A 14,407-nucleotide genomic window follows, 5' to 3' on the forward strand; every position below is an offset into this window, starting at 1 on the left:
CATGGTGTTGTCATGGCTACTTGGTATAGCTGACCATAGATTCATGACCCTTCTGGAGGGAGGAGACAAGAACCGAATCTCAGAATTAGACAAGCCTTGATCAGATGTTTGGAAGATTATAAGCTAGCTTTATAGAGTATTTGGAAGGGGGGGTGATTAATGGTATAACATTCTGCTGATAGACCAAGGATGATGAGTCTTGAGAATGGACCATTGCATTAAGCAACATGGAGACTCTTGGTAACCTTGATGGACATTTTTGGGAGTGTGGTGGGGAGGAAACTTCATTGGAACAGGATTATGAGAGAAGAAGAATCTGAAACAACAAATCTGTAAAAAATTTCGCTGTAAAGAGAATTAGAGAGTTGGTAGAGTGACTAAACGGTAAAGTAGGGTCAACAGAAGGTTCTGTACAATTATTTTAGCATGTGTAAAATACGACATCAACAGCTTTTAAAGGTTCAGCATTTACATCTGAGTACTATTTTCCATACTATTATGGTTTTTAAAAACATTAACAGTGAGGCTGGAGATAGACTTCTAAACTGTCTCGGGGGCTCTCTGGTTTGGAAAAGGTCTTGGAGAAGATGATGACCGAAGTGTGTCATGATGGGTGAGAAGGGTTAGCCTGGACGATAAGGTGGGACTCTGGGTAGTGGAGGCACTGGGCCTCCAAGGTGGGGGGTGGGGGCACTTATGCAGGACTTAATAGCGGCTGTGAAAGGGGAACTAACTGGTGGGGAAAGGCTGGAACATGGCAGGTTCTGAACAAGAGGTTGAGAAAATTGTTAGGAGGGAATTTATTTCAAAGGAGTAGCTCCAACTGTTATAGAAAGGCTGTAGGTTACGATCTCATATGGAGAGTGTGGGGAGGATTGGGAAGCAAGAAGAGGTTTTTATAAGCCACATTTTAGAGGTCACTCTGCTTCACTGTGTATTAAAAGTGTTTTAGAAATGAAAGTTGATATTTTAGTTGAGTAGGTCATCCAACAGCTTTCTTCTGGGAGAAAGCAGAGGGCAGGATGGCACTGTTCTAACTGGCTAGGGAATGATGGTTAGGGTGCAGCTTTCTTTATTCACCCCCAGAATATTAATTATACCTGATTTCCCTTGGAGGATTAATACCATTTGGTAAGGAAGAGTAGGAGTATGGTTTGTTTGGGGACTTTGTTCTTTGGTGGCTCAAAAATGTAGAAATGCCAAATTCTGAAGCACTGTTGGACCCATAGCAACACTGGACAGCATTGTAATCTGGGAATCATGCAGAGTAAGGCTCAAGAATGAAGATGGATGCCACTGTGTGTGTGTGTGTGTGTGTGTGTGTGTGTGAGAGAGAGAGAGAGAGAGAGAGAGATGTGTGTTATGTGTTTTTACAAACTTAGTCTCTGTGTTCTGGATGAACAGTTTGAGTACTGACTCTCCTTTGAAAGAAGTCCAGATAAATGAGGGTGCAGAATAACTATACGCTATTTGCACTAATAGTTTTTGTGGTAATGTTAAATAATTTTGAGAATTAGGGTCTGAGCTGCTTTCTGTGCTGGTGAAAAAGTGACAAGATTGGTAATTCAGCATTTTTAGTAAGTGTTCTGTTTTAGTGATTCTCAGGTGTTAGAGATTCTCTTAGAAGGCGTCTTATGGGTATGGATTCCTTGGCCTCAAGGTGTGAGTCAGTAGATGTAGGGTGGGGCTCAGGAATCTTTAGTCTAAAATCACTCATCTTTCCTCTTCTCCACCAGTCTTTACTTTAAAAAAGAGTCATACCTGTCTATGGCCATACTACCCTGAACATGCCATATCTCATCTGATCTCGGAAGCTAAGCAGGGTGGGGCCTGGTTAGTAAATGGATGGGAAAGAGCCCTACCGAACATTGCTGTTCAGATGGGAAAAGTGGAGTGTTAACGTGAATTGAACTTTTTTTTTTTAAGATTTTATTTATTTATTTGACAGAGAGAGAGACACAGAGAGAGGGAACACAGCAGGGGGAGCGGGAGAGGGAGAAGCAGGCTTCCCGCTGAGCAGGGAGCCCGATGGTGGGGCTCGATCCCAGGACCCTGGGATCATGACCCGAGCCGAAGGCAGACGCCCAACGACTGAGCCACCCAGGCGCCTCTGAACTTTTTATTAGTAATTCTGTGTTGTGGGTAATACAGTAGCTAACGGTAAAAGATACAGTTTAGTATATTTTCATTTGAGTGTGCAAATGAGAATGATTATAGAAATTTAAAACAACTATGTTCTCTTCAAATAATTTTAAAGCATGGTTTTATATTATAGCATGTGTGGATATGTATATATGAATACATGTGTGTTTGTATATGTGTGTGTATACATATGTAAGTGTGCACATACCCCATTATGAAGAAGTATACAAAATTTAAAATGGAGTCCTTTGTCTTCCTTCTCCCCCAAGCCCTCTCCCCAGATATAACCATGGCACATTTTAGTGTGCATTTTGGGGGACATTTTTATATGTACATATACAATTGTATGTAACTTTGTCTTTACAGAAAGAGACCACACACATTATTCTGAGCTTGCTTTTGCTCACTAATGGCCTTGTCAACCTTCTCTTGTGTCAGCATATTTAGACCTGTTTGTTGGGCTTACGTTGAGCCACTGGGGTGTACAAACTCCTTTTTTTCCCAGATAGGCTGTGTCGTGAGTTTTTCAGACATGCAGTATATGTTGCTTGCTTATTAGAGTACCTGTATGGATTGGATTGAGAGGACTAATACGTATTTCCTATTGGGCAATGGGAAAGCCAGCATACTTTAACAAACCAGTATTTCTTAGGCAGTGACTTGTGCTGGCTTCTGTAGTTCTGTCATAACAGGGTATCAGCAGCTAAGCCAAAGGAAAGAGTATGAACCCCTCATAAAAGAAGAGGAAAATTGACTCAACAGCAGAGATAGGGAACTACCTGAATTTTCAGTCAATTGCAGTATTGTCGATGTTGTCGATTCCTTTTTATGGGCAGGAGATTACCACAGTTTAAGCTGTTGCATTTCCTTTTCAAATTTTTTTTTTCTTTAATTTTTTATTTATTTATTTGAGACAGAATGAGAGACAGAGAGCACGAGAGGGAGGAGGGTCAGAGGGAGAAGCAGACTCCCTGCCGAGCAGGGAGCCCGATGCGGGACTTGATCCCGGGACTCCAGGATCATGACCTGAGCCGAAGGCATTCACTCAACCAACTGAGCCACCCAGGCACCCCGAAGCTGTTGCACTTCCTTTTGGTGATGCTGACTTGCTATATTCGATGTTTCTGTTCTTCTCTACAGGATCCAAACTACTGGATACAGGTGCACCGACTTGAACATGGAGATGGAGGAATACTGGACCTTGACGATACCCTCTGTGATGTAGCAGATGATAAAGACAGAGTGAGTTCAAATCCAGGGAAGCCGTTCAGGATGCATTTAGTGAAGACTGGGGCCGGGGGCGGGGTGGGGGGCGGTGTGTGTGGTTAGGTGGGAGTACTTCCCTTTCTGATTAGACACTTACTTTAAAGAACATTTGGGCCACTCCCTTTGGTATGTTTGTTTTTATAACAAGTATTGTGAGTCTTCACTATCCTGAACTCTAGGGTATAATGCTTTTCTTGACACCTGGGTTTTAAGTTTACTATGTTTTAGAATTTTAAAATTCCAACTTTTTGAATGGAAATCTCTTTAACCCCTGCCATTTCTCCCTTTGTCTTAACCAAACCAACCATCTTTCCTGACAACTGAGGTCCGTTTCTGTGTGTGATAATGCAAGGTCTCTGAGTTCTCTCTCTTTCTCTCTCACAGCCTCCCCCCCCCCCCCCCCCCCTTATTGACCCTTTGCTTCATCCTCCCTCCATTCCTGTACTTAGCTGGGAGCTGGCTGAATGCAGCTGTCTTGTCTTCTCTGCTCCTACTTTCCCCGACAGCATAGTGCCTCGTTCAGAATGGGCAGATATATTCTATGTTTTCTTGAAATCTTAAGGAAAATGAAAAATCTCAGGTACGAAATAGTGTGTAAATTCAGGGATATTTGATTCGCTAGCACCTGCCATTGTCGGGTTTGTCCCATGTAGCTTCTGTGGGCTCCTGCATTATATCAAAAATGCAGAACTTTTCTGCCCATTTATGATTTGCTGCTATTTCTCTAGGTGTCACTTCTCCTTTTTGGGCTTTTCGACGAGCCAGGTGTAAGGTGACTCTCAAATCCTTTTCCTGCCATCCACTTATCTAGAAACTTAAATTATAGTCCATTTATCGTGTGGTTCAACTTCAAAGCTTAAAGCAGCTCTCGAGGTTTATGAAGAATTCAAACCGGTGCTCTTGCCAGCTATAATATTGCAGAGATGAACTCATGTTATATTAATCTTTCAGTATTTTCCTGTTCTCCCTTCCTCTTCCTTGTTTTCTTTCTTTCTTTTTTTTTGTTGCTTTTTCTAATATAAAAATAATATAGTTCGTTGTGAAGAGAAAGAAACACATAAAGAAGGAAATAATCACCTGTGATGACATTGCAGCCCAAAGCTCATGACTGGTGTTATTTGAGTGGGCTTTGCATCCTGACTCTTCTTTTTGCTCAGATATTGACACAGACTTTCTTTTAAATAGAAATGATGGAATAGTCGCCTGCTTTTTCTCTTTGAGTTGATTATAAATACATTTCCATGCCCATTAATGGTGGCCATGCCACCGTAGCTGCATACGGTGTTCCATTTTACGGATTGATGTACTCGTTATTGTACTTGTTTTGGATACTTAGATTACTGTGGAGAAAGCTGAGGTGGTCGGTCACCTGTGTACTTTTGTCTTTGGCATTCTTGCATTCTGAGCAGCAGTGATGAGCATGCCCAGATTTCTCCACCTGTGTTTCCTTTTTGATTGTGTACAGACAGGTTTTGCCTCAGGTTGGTATCATCCTATTGACATGTTGTGCCTTTCAGTAGAGTGGATCAGAATGTTTTAAGATTGCCTCTGCAGTCTGCCTCGCTCTGGCGTGTTTCTTAGAATAACCTGCTGTGGACTTCGGGTTGCTATATGAGTAGGATGGGGGGGCTGTTCACTGTCTCAGTGCTCGAGAACATTGAGCTCAGAGGACTCCTGTGCACTCAGCACCTGCAGACATGCTTTATGGGTTCATGGAGTACAGATTACAGTTTCTCACCCTCCCTCTCAGCGCCTCAACTAGCACATAGCCTCTCAACAGTGTTCACATTTTGAATAGGTAGAATACTGAGATGTGGGTGTTCAGCAGTAGGATTTAAAAAAAATCTTTGGATGATTATTTTAGGCTCAGTATATGACATTTTTGGTGGATGTTCCATTTGTACTTGAAAATAATGTGTATTCTGCAGTTGTTGGATTGTGTGTTCTGTACAGATCAGTTAGGTTAAGGTGGTTGATGCTGTTGTTTAGGTCTTTGGGGTAATTTGTTACTCAGCAACTGAAAATAATACTCTTCTTTCAACACAATTAACTATTGGGTTACACACAAAAATGGAGGAAGAGACAAATTATGATCTTCTAAAATAGTTGCTGTTAAAATCAGAGGATACTTAATAAACTTTTTTATTTTGTTTTTTATTTTTTTAAGATTTATTTGAGAGAGAGAAAAAAGAGAACGAGGTGGGGAGGGTCAGAGAGAGGGAGAGAATCTCAAGCAGACTCCCTGCTGAACGTGGAGCCCCACCTGGGGCTTGATCTCATGAGCCAGAGATCACGACCTGAGCTGAAATTAAGAGTCAGACTCTTAACCAACTGTGCCACCGAGGCGACCCTGAAGAAGAATGTTTTAAATATTAATAAAGGAAATAAGTTTTTAGGGAGTTTTATATCATGCAGATTAAATTCAGTTTCCAAATAGAAAAATGCTATAGAATACCATGTACCACAGACTGAAAGAACTTTTAAATCATTGTTTTATTTGTTCAGAGATATTTATTTATTATTTTTTTGTGTCTATGTTCAGAAATATTTAAATATATATGTGATTAATTTAAATTTTTGAATGAGCTTCTTAAAGGACCCATTTTAAGTTGTAACTATAAACAATATAATTAAGAATTCAGAATCTCAACACTCACATTCATGGTATTGTCAGATGCATTATTCAGAATGAACGGTTGTATGTAGTCAGTTGTATGGCTCCTTTCCATGGCTTTGAAATTTGACTCTGATTTAATCATCCTGGAGTATTTTCAACTATTTTTGGCAGCTACTCTTGACTAAGGATTTTGACACCTGTTTTGCTTTTAAGTTAAAAAGGGCATTACAATTCTCTTAAACAATAAAATTGCTCTAAAAAGTGTCCTGTTTAGGGGCGCCTGGGTGGCTCAGTCGTTAAGCGTCTGCCGTTGGCTCCGGTCATGATCCCAGGCTCCTGGGATCGAGCCCCGCATTGGACTCCCTGCTCAGCGGGAAGCTTGCTTCTCCCTCTCCCACTCCCCCTGCTTGTGTTCCTGCTCTCGCTGTGTCTCGTCTCTCTCTGTCAAATAAATAAATAAAATCTTTAAAAAAAAAAAAAAAGTGTCCTGTTTAATGAAAATCCCCTGGTCATGTTTAAAATGCAGATACCTAGCCTAGGGAAATAGGGTCTCCATTAGCCAGGCCTGGGCATCTGCATTTTATAAACCGTCCCGCGGGTGTTTAGGCCCACTAAACTTTGAAACCATGCTTTAATGGCCCTACCATCAGTCTCTGTAATGGGGAAATTTCTTTCAAAGGTGTAAATTACATACCCGGTCGCTGTGAATTTGTGAAATTATGAAAAATTATTTTTTATGGAGGGAAAGGAGGATTAAGAGGCAGTAATTTAAATGATAGCAAAAGAAGTTGAAGTACCTAATTAGTGCCTAATTTTGCTCATTATCCTTTAAATATTAGAGTTTAATGCACAGCACTGAGGAAGTTTTCTTTTAGTGCCTATACAATTCCAATGACCAGGATTTACCCAAGTTTATTCAAAATGGTATTTGCATGGGTTGTCTTGGGTTCTTGGAGTAGGTTTGATTTTCTGAGTTAGAATATTCTAGATTTACTTTGGGCATATAAATGTGCCTTGTTTTGTTTGTCCCTTCTTTACATTGCTGCTTTCCAGTAAAAGGGAACAGAGGATCCGAGTGTGTACGCTGTCATGGTGTTTTATTTACTCTTAGTGTCTTATTCTCAGTTTTCTCAGTTGACATTTTGCCAAATGATGAAAAACTGAAATGGTTTCCGTGTTATCTGTAGCACCTATTAGAACAGCTGTAATGTGTTTGTCTATATGTGCTTTCCCGAGTGCCAAGCTGTTTCTTGTCTGAATTTCTTTCTAGTTTGGTCTTTGTTATTTATTATTTTAGTGCACCTTCCCTCAGTTTTCCTCAAATAGGTCTAAGTCACTCCTGCTATTCCTCTGTGTACTACAGTAAAATTTGAAATTTCCAAATAGATTACAGAATAAAAATGTTTTGTTATATAAAAATTCACTTCCCTCTGCATGCAGTCACCTGAGACTGATTGTAAGAACATTATCAGAGATTTCAGGTGGACTGACCAAGAACTTAAAGTTGGGGGGAAGTGTGCTTTTGTGTGTGTGATCAGCAAGAAGAAAGCCTTTTCCGTATGTCACTGTCTTCCTTTTCATACCTTTGGTGCTGAAGGTGACTTAAGTTGCAGTAGGAAGCATTTCCTTTGTCATCCTTGGATGTAATTTTGTTTTGACCAGGAATGATGTCATGTATGTGCTGTTTTTGTGATGACCTTGGGAAATATATATATATATTTTAAAGATTTTATTTATTTGAGAGAGCGAGCGAGAGAGTGAGAGTGAGAGTGTGCGTGCATGTACAAGAGAGCACGAGCAGGGGGGAGGGGTAGAAGGAGAGGGAGAAGCAGACTCCGTGCTGAGCAGGGAGCCCCATTTGGGACTCGATCCCAGGACCCTGAGATCATGACCTGAGCCGAAGGCAGATGCTTAACCAACTGAGCCACCCAGGTGCCCAGGGAATGTCTTCTACTATCTGCTCCTTGTTCTTTGTGGAAAAAGGGTTGAATGGAATAGTAACGTAAACTCTTTCTGAAAGTTTGTACGAGCTTGAAGAGTGGGCACTGGAGGCCAGGTGCTGTGGAAGATTGTTATAGAGACTGCTAGCTGCTGCTTGTTGGGAAGAACTCAGGATTTCCTGAGGGACAATTTGGCCAGTGTCCTCAATTAGAACCATGTTGAGAAAAGGAAACTTCAAAAATTTATTGGAATCATGGGCAAGCAATAATTTCTGCATGTTGGATGAAGCTAGTACTGAGGCATATATCACACATTTTCATTATTCTCCTAACTCATAAACTGATGTAGTTTTTGTGCCTCTTGTTTTCACAATATTAATGCCCCATCAGATGTCTGATACTAGTATTGCTGAAACGTGTTGTAATAAATCTTGCTTTTGAAATACATGCCTGGCACAACTTTCAGGTAAGGGACATGGTTTAATTTTAAAAGTTCGTTGTTTTCTACTGTTTTAGGTGTTATTTTTTGTTACTTATGTGTAAAGCATTATTTTAGTTGTTTTGGTATCAAGTCATTGAAAAATAATCAGTGTCCAGGGAGGTGATGGTAGGAGCGCATCCTGCTTCTTTGTGGAAAACGTATGTGTACATCTACGTTAAAGGGGTGTTATACATTCTGTGCCCTAGCTATTGATAAGGTGGAGAGAAGCGCTCTTTTGTTTTTATTTATGCTGAAGACAGTCATTACTGTATAGTTAGATGAGAATGAAGAACATATTTTTGGATCTGAAATAAGCATTATTAAAATGAATTTATTTGGTGATATTGAAATGAGTTTCTTTTCTTTCTTTTTTTAAAGATTTATTTATTTATTTATTTGACAGAGAGAGAAAGAGGGAACACAAGCAGGGGGAGTGGGAGAAGGAGAAGCAGGCTTCCCCACTGAGCAGGGAGCCCGATGCAGGGCTCGATCCCAAGACCCTGGGATCATGATCCGAGCCGAAGGCAGATACTTAAGCACTGAGCCACCCAGGCGCCCCTTGAAATGAGTTTCTAAAACATTAATAAGCCTGAAGAATAAGCTCTGAAGAAATGGCTTGATGCTTAAATTACAGTGAGAGCTCACAGCTCATATTTGAAACAAATCTAATTTTAATTTCTTTAAAGACTCGATTCTTCTCCTTACTTAACGCATGCCAAGCATGTGCCTGATAAGAGAAGGTTTTGAGATTTAAATTCCTTTGTTGTCAAGACTAAAACACTAAATTGCAGCATAAGGTCAGTTATTTTTTAGAATATCTGTATCCTGGAGGCAGGAGTGGGTTCAGGAGTTCCTAGGGTAACTTACTTTTCACCCATTTTTTCTGCCCTCCCCCCAGCTAATTTCTTGTTGAAGATTTGGCCCATGAATACATTCCTTTAGTTATCACTAAACATGTGAGAGAATTTTTGTGAACTAGGATTTCCGAATAATAATAATAATAATAATAATAATAATAATAATAATAATATAATTTCCTTTGAAAGATAATAAGACTTTTAGTCTTATTTTTAATTTAACTAATTTACTGAACACCTATTATGTGCCAGGCATTATGCCCAGTGCTATAATACAGTATCAAACAAAAGTAGACACAGTTTGTCCTTTCTAGGGCCTCATGGTGTATTGTGAGAGTCACAATTAAACAATCACAGAAATTAAATGTAGAATTACCAACAAATAATGGTCTGAAGAAAAGTAGTCATGCCACAAAAGGTGGAACAAAGTATCTTGACCGAGTCAGGGTGAAGCAAGACTTGCCTAAAAGATACAATCAGGCTGAATCTGAAGGACAGGTAAGTGAAAATGGAGAGTGTAAGGTGATGAGATTTACGTGTGAGAAATGTCTCCCTGGCCGCAGTGTGAGGATGAATGGACAGGAGGCAGAGTGGATGCAGGGATCCCAGTTCTAGCAGGTTTTGCCAAAGGAAGGGTTAGATTGATGGAGGCTGGGCCAGGTGCAGTTGGTGGGGAGTCGGGAGATCGGAGAGTGATATAAATTCTGCTGGTGGGGCTATTTACCAAGGCCAGGAGTGCTGCATGGTGGCCAGATTTGGGACAGGATGGGAGATCAGGGATTCACAGTTGATTTAGTGACTTTGGGTGCCTTGGAGGTGCCTTGATGTTTGGAACTGAAGTGCAGATAAACTCATGAATCAGATATAAATTTGTTAATAATGAGGTTAAACCAACATATGAAATACGGTCTACTTTTAGTAGAAATAATTTTGTGTACCAGAAAAAGTTTGAAGGGACACACCGGAAAATGTCCGTGGTTAGCAATGAAAGTGGAGTATGTGATTAACTGGGGATTTTCTTATTTTGTTTTTAAGTTTCTCCGTAATTTCTAGGTCTTCCTAATTCCAGAATGAAGAAAGCATTAGACAGTTCTAAATATAACTGAGAATAGTATCATCTTTTTAAACTTTAATGTGAATTGGCAGAGGGAAGGACTGATTTTTTAAAGAGTTTGATGACTTGGAATTGAAATGATTTGTGTTAAATAGACTTCATTAACTAGACGATTTGATTAATTTCCTCCTAAATGGATTTATTTTAGTTAGGCTCTAAAGAAAATATTTAAGTGCTGAGTAGAGCACCAAATGGCTAATTAATTAATTCAGAGAGATGATTTCCTAATATTTAGATATTTTATAGGTACTGGTTTGCCCACAGCTCATCGATTTGTGGGTGGATGGGTTGGGGAGTGCAGGGCCAGGTGTAGCAGAGGTGGTGGTGGTGGTGAGGAGTGCTTGTGGAAGGGAACAGAGAAGGGGGCTTGGCCTCCTACATGGCCTGCTGATTGGAAAGGCTTCTCATTAGCATTTGGAGTTTTGCAATTGGGAACAGCCTGTACAATATTGGCTGCTACAAAAACTTTGCTTGTCTAGGGCCACCCAGAGTTAGGGAAAGTGGGGGACAGAGTCTCTCACTCTTTCAGTTATCATATTAATTGTAGGCCAGGGCTTGGTTCTTGGTTTGTTGCACCTTTTACGTTACTTATCAAAGATGGGCATCTTGTTTGGGGGGATAAGAAGCCACACGGCCTGTATTTGAATCCCAGCTTCATGATTACTTTATGAGTTTCAGCAAATTACTTAATCTCTCTAACCTCAGTTTTTCCATCTCTAAATGGAGGGTAATGATTGTACTACTGGGTAAGGTTGTGTTAAATTTAAGTCTAAACCTGGGGATTTGTGTTAAGGTTTCAGCACTCTTTAGCAAAAATAACACCCCAGTAAATGGTAATTGCTGTCATATCACTACCACCATCATCGTTGAATTACGTTAACACTCATTCTTTTAATGCTAGTTTCTAATGATTTAAAAACAAGCCATGTTATCTTGGATATTTTTTAATGACAAAAATTCTATAATACTTTAATTTGTGGTTTTTTTGTTTTTTGTTTTTTTATATTTCTATCAATTTGAAAAGAGCTTGGTAATAGTTACTCAGTGATAGTTGTTGAAAGAAATACATTATTTTCTGAATCCTTGACATTTGAGGATTTCCAGTGTATTGTACTATCAGTATGCATATTCTTCTGAACAGAAAAAAAGGGAAGATCCAGTTTCAATTTTTAGTGTTTGAGAGCCAAGAAGGACTGTGTCATTAAAAAAACAAAGCACAAATAGACTTGACATCAAAAGCAAAGGCAACAAAACAAGTGGGAATACGTCAAGTAAAAAAGGCTTCTGCTCATCAAAGGAAACCATCGAAAACATGAAAAGGCAACCTATGGAATGAGAGAAAATATTTGCAAAACATTTATCTGATAAGGGGTTAATATCCAAAATATATAAAGAACTCAAACCATTCAATAGCAGAAAACCAAAAAAATCCAATTAAAAAAAATGGGCAGAGGAACTGAATAAATATTTCCCCAAAGAATTCATATAAATTGCCAACAGATATATGAAGAAGAGGTGCTCAACATCACTAATCATCAAGGAAATGCCGGTTAAAAGCACAATAAGATGTCACCTCATACCTGTTAGAAGGTTATCATCAAAACAAGAGATAACAAGCATTGGTGAGGACGTGAAGCAAAGAGAACCCTTGTGCACTGTTGGTGGGAATGTGAACTGGGTGCAGCCATTGTGGAAAACAGTATGGGGGTCCCTCAAAAAATTAGAACTAGAACTGCCATATTACTGAGTAACCCCACTTTTGGGTGTATATCTAAAGAAAATAAAATCATTATCTTAAAGAGATAGCTGCATTCCCATGCAGTATTGTTCACAATAGCCAAGGTATGGAAACAATCTAAGAGTCCATCAACAGATGAATGGATAAGGAGGATCTCACATGTGTGTGTGTGTGTGAGTGTGTGAGAGAGAGAGAGAGAGAGAGAGAGAGAGAGAGAGAGAGATGGAATATTATTCAGCCATTAAAAGGGCATCTTGCCATTTATGATAACTTGGATGAATCTCTTTGAGGGCATTATGTTAAATGAAATAAGTCAGACAGAGAAAGACAAATAACTGTGTGATCTCACTTACATATAGAATCTAAAAAAGCTGAACTCCTAGAAACAGAGCCTGGAATTTTGGTTACCAGGGCCTGGGAACTGGGAGCAAAGGGGTGATGTTGGTCAAAGGGTACATGAATAAATTCTGGGGACCTAGTATACAGCATAGTGATTATAATTAATAATGCCGTATTAAACGCTAAAAGTTGCTAAGAGTAGACCTTAAGTATTCTTACCACAAAGAAGAAATGATAATTATGTAATGCAAATATTAACTAATGCTAAGGTATTAATCATTTTGCAATGTGTAGGTGTATCAAGTCAACACATTATACACCTTAAACTTACACAGTGTTACATGTCAATTATATCTCAGTACAGCTGTGGGGCAGGAGGTGGGGAGGCAGACCTTGTTTTCAATCTTAAAATACTACCTGGTCAACAATGACAATTCTCCAGAAAAATAGCATATCTCAAAACAAGCACTCCAGAATAAATGCTACCAAAAGCTGCTTTATAAAAATATGCATCTTTAAAAATATTTGGCTTAAGTTTTCCTTTAATATCTTGAATGAAATATGTAAAATTCAGCTTTTCATGTATGTGACAAACCATTATCCCATAAAGGGGAAGAAAGGAGGAAGATCGATAGCTGTTGGTTTCTTCTTCTTCATTAAAATTTTCGAAGTAATTTCAGAGAAGTAATTCTATATAATAAAGAAGAATGTCCCTTATTCATTCACATAAGTATTCATAAGGATAGAAATCATGTAGAAAGTACCAGATTTTTTTTTCTCCTGGATTTTATATTGGAAGCAGAAGAAGATTGGCAGGGCTTGTACCCTTGGATCCTCGTATAATTCCAGAATAAATCAACTAATAAAACTAAAAATTTTTTTGGAACATCAAACTAAAAAGCTTCTGCATATATGTGGTAAGAATCTAACATCCAAATAAATGAAGAACTCCTACAACTCAATAGCAAAAGAACCAAAAAACCCCATAAAACAAAAATAATGAAAAAACAAACAAACAAAAAACAAAACCAGTCAGATTAAAAAATGGACAGAAGATCTAAATAGACATTTTCCAGAAAAAGACAACAGGTACGTGAAAAGATGCTCAGTCTTATTAATCATCAGGGAAACGCAAGTCAAAACCACAATAAGATGTCACTTCACACTTGTTAGAATGGCAGTTATAAAAAAAAGATAAGAACTAACAGGGTTGGTGGGTGCCTGGGTGGCTCAGTTGGTTGAGCAACTGCCTTCGGCTCAGGTCATGATCCTGGAGTCCCGGGATCGAGTCCCGCATTGGGCTCCCTGCTCGGCAGGGAGTCTGCATCTCCCTCTGACCTTCCTCCTTCTCATGCTCTCTGTCTCTCAATCTCTCTCTCTCAAATAAATGAATAAAATCTTAAAAAAAAAAAAGGGAAAAAGAACTAACAGGGTTGGTGAGGCTGTGGAGAAAAGGGAACCTAACCCTAACCCTGTGCACTCTTTGTGGGGATGTAAATTGGTGCACTATGGAAAACGTATGGGAAAACATATGCACTATGGCAAACACATCAAAAAATTAAAAATGGAACTACTGTGTGATCCAGGCATTTTACTTCTGGGTATTTATCCGAAGAAAACGAAAACACTAATTCAAAAACGGATAATGTGACATGTTCATTGCAGCATTATTTACAGTAGCCACTGCATGGGAACAGCTTAAGTGTCCATTGATGGATGAATGGATAAAGAAATTGTGGCATATATATACAGTGGAATGTTATCCAGCCCTACAAATAATGAAATCTTGCCATTGGTGCCAACATGGGTGGACCTCAGAGGCATTATGCTAAGTTAGAAAAGGACAAATACCATATGATCTCTCTTTATATGTGGAATCTAAAAAAGAAAACAACAACCCCTTACCCCCAACT

The 14,407-nt window shown here is 39.2% G+C and overlaps 1 protein-coding gene across 19 annotated transcripts in view; it reads left to right on the plus strand.

Annotated features, from left to right (window-relative positions):
- Positions 1-14,407, plus strand: part of PARD3 (par-3 family cell polarity regulator) — a 656,432-nt gene that overhangs the window by 114,374 nt on the left and 527,651 nt on the right. For all 19 annotated transcript variants that reach the window (XM_021685996.1, XM_044915499.1, XM_021685999.1 and 16 more), the window contains exon 2: positions 3,283-3,384. In XM_021685996.1, coding sequence (XP_021541671.1) covers positions 3,283-3,384 — 102 coding nt within the window. The remainder of the gene's footprint in view (positions 1-3,282; positions 3,385-14,407) is intronic.

This window comes from Neomonachus schauinslandi, chromosome 5 (assembly GCF_002201575.2).
Source record: "Neomonachus schauinslandi chromosome 5, ASM220157v2, whole genome shotgun sequence".
Classification (NCBI taxonomy): domain Eukaryota; kingdom Metazoa; phylum Chordata; class Mammalia; order Carnivora; family Phocidae; genus Neomonachus; species Neomonachus schauinslandi.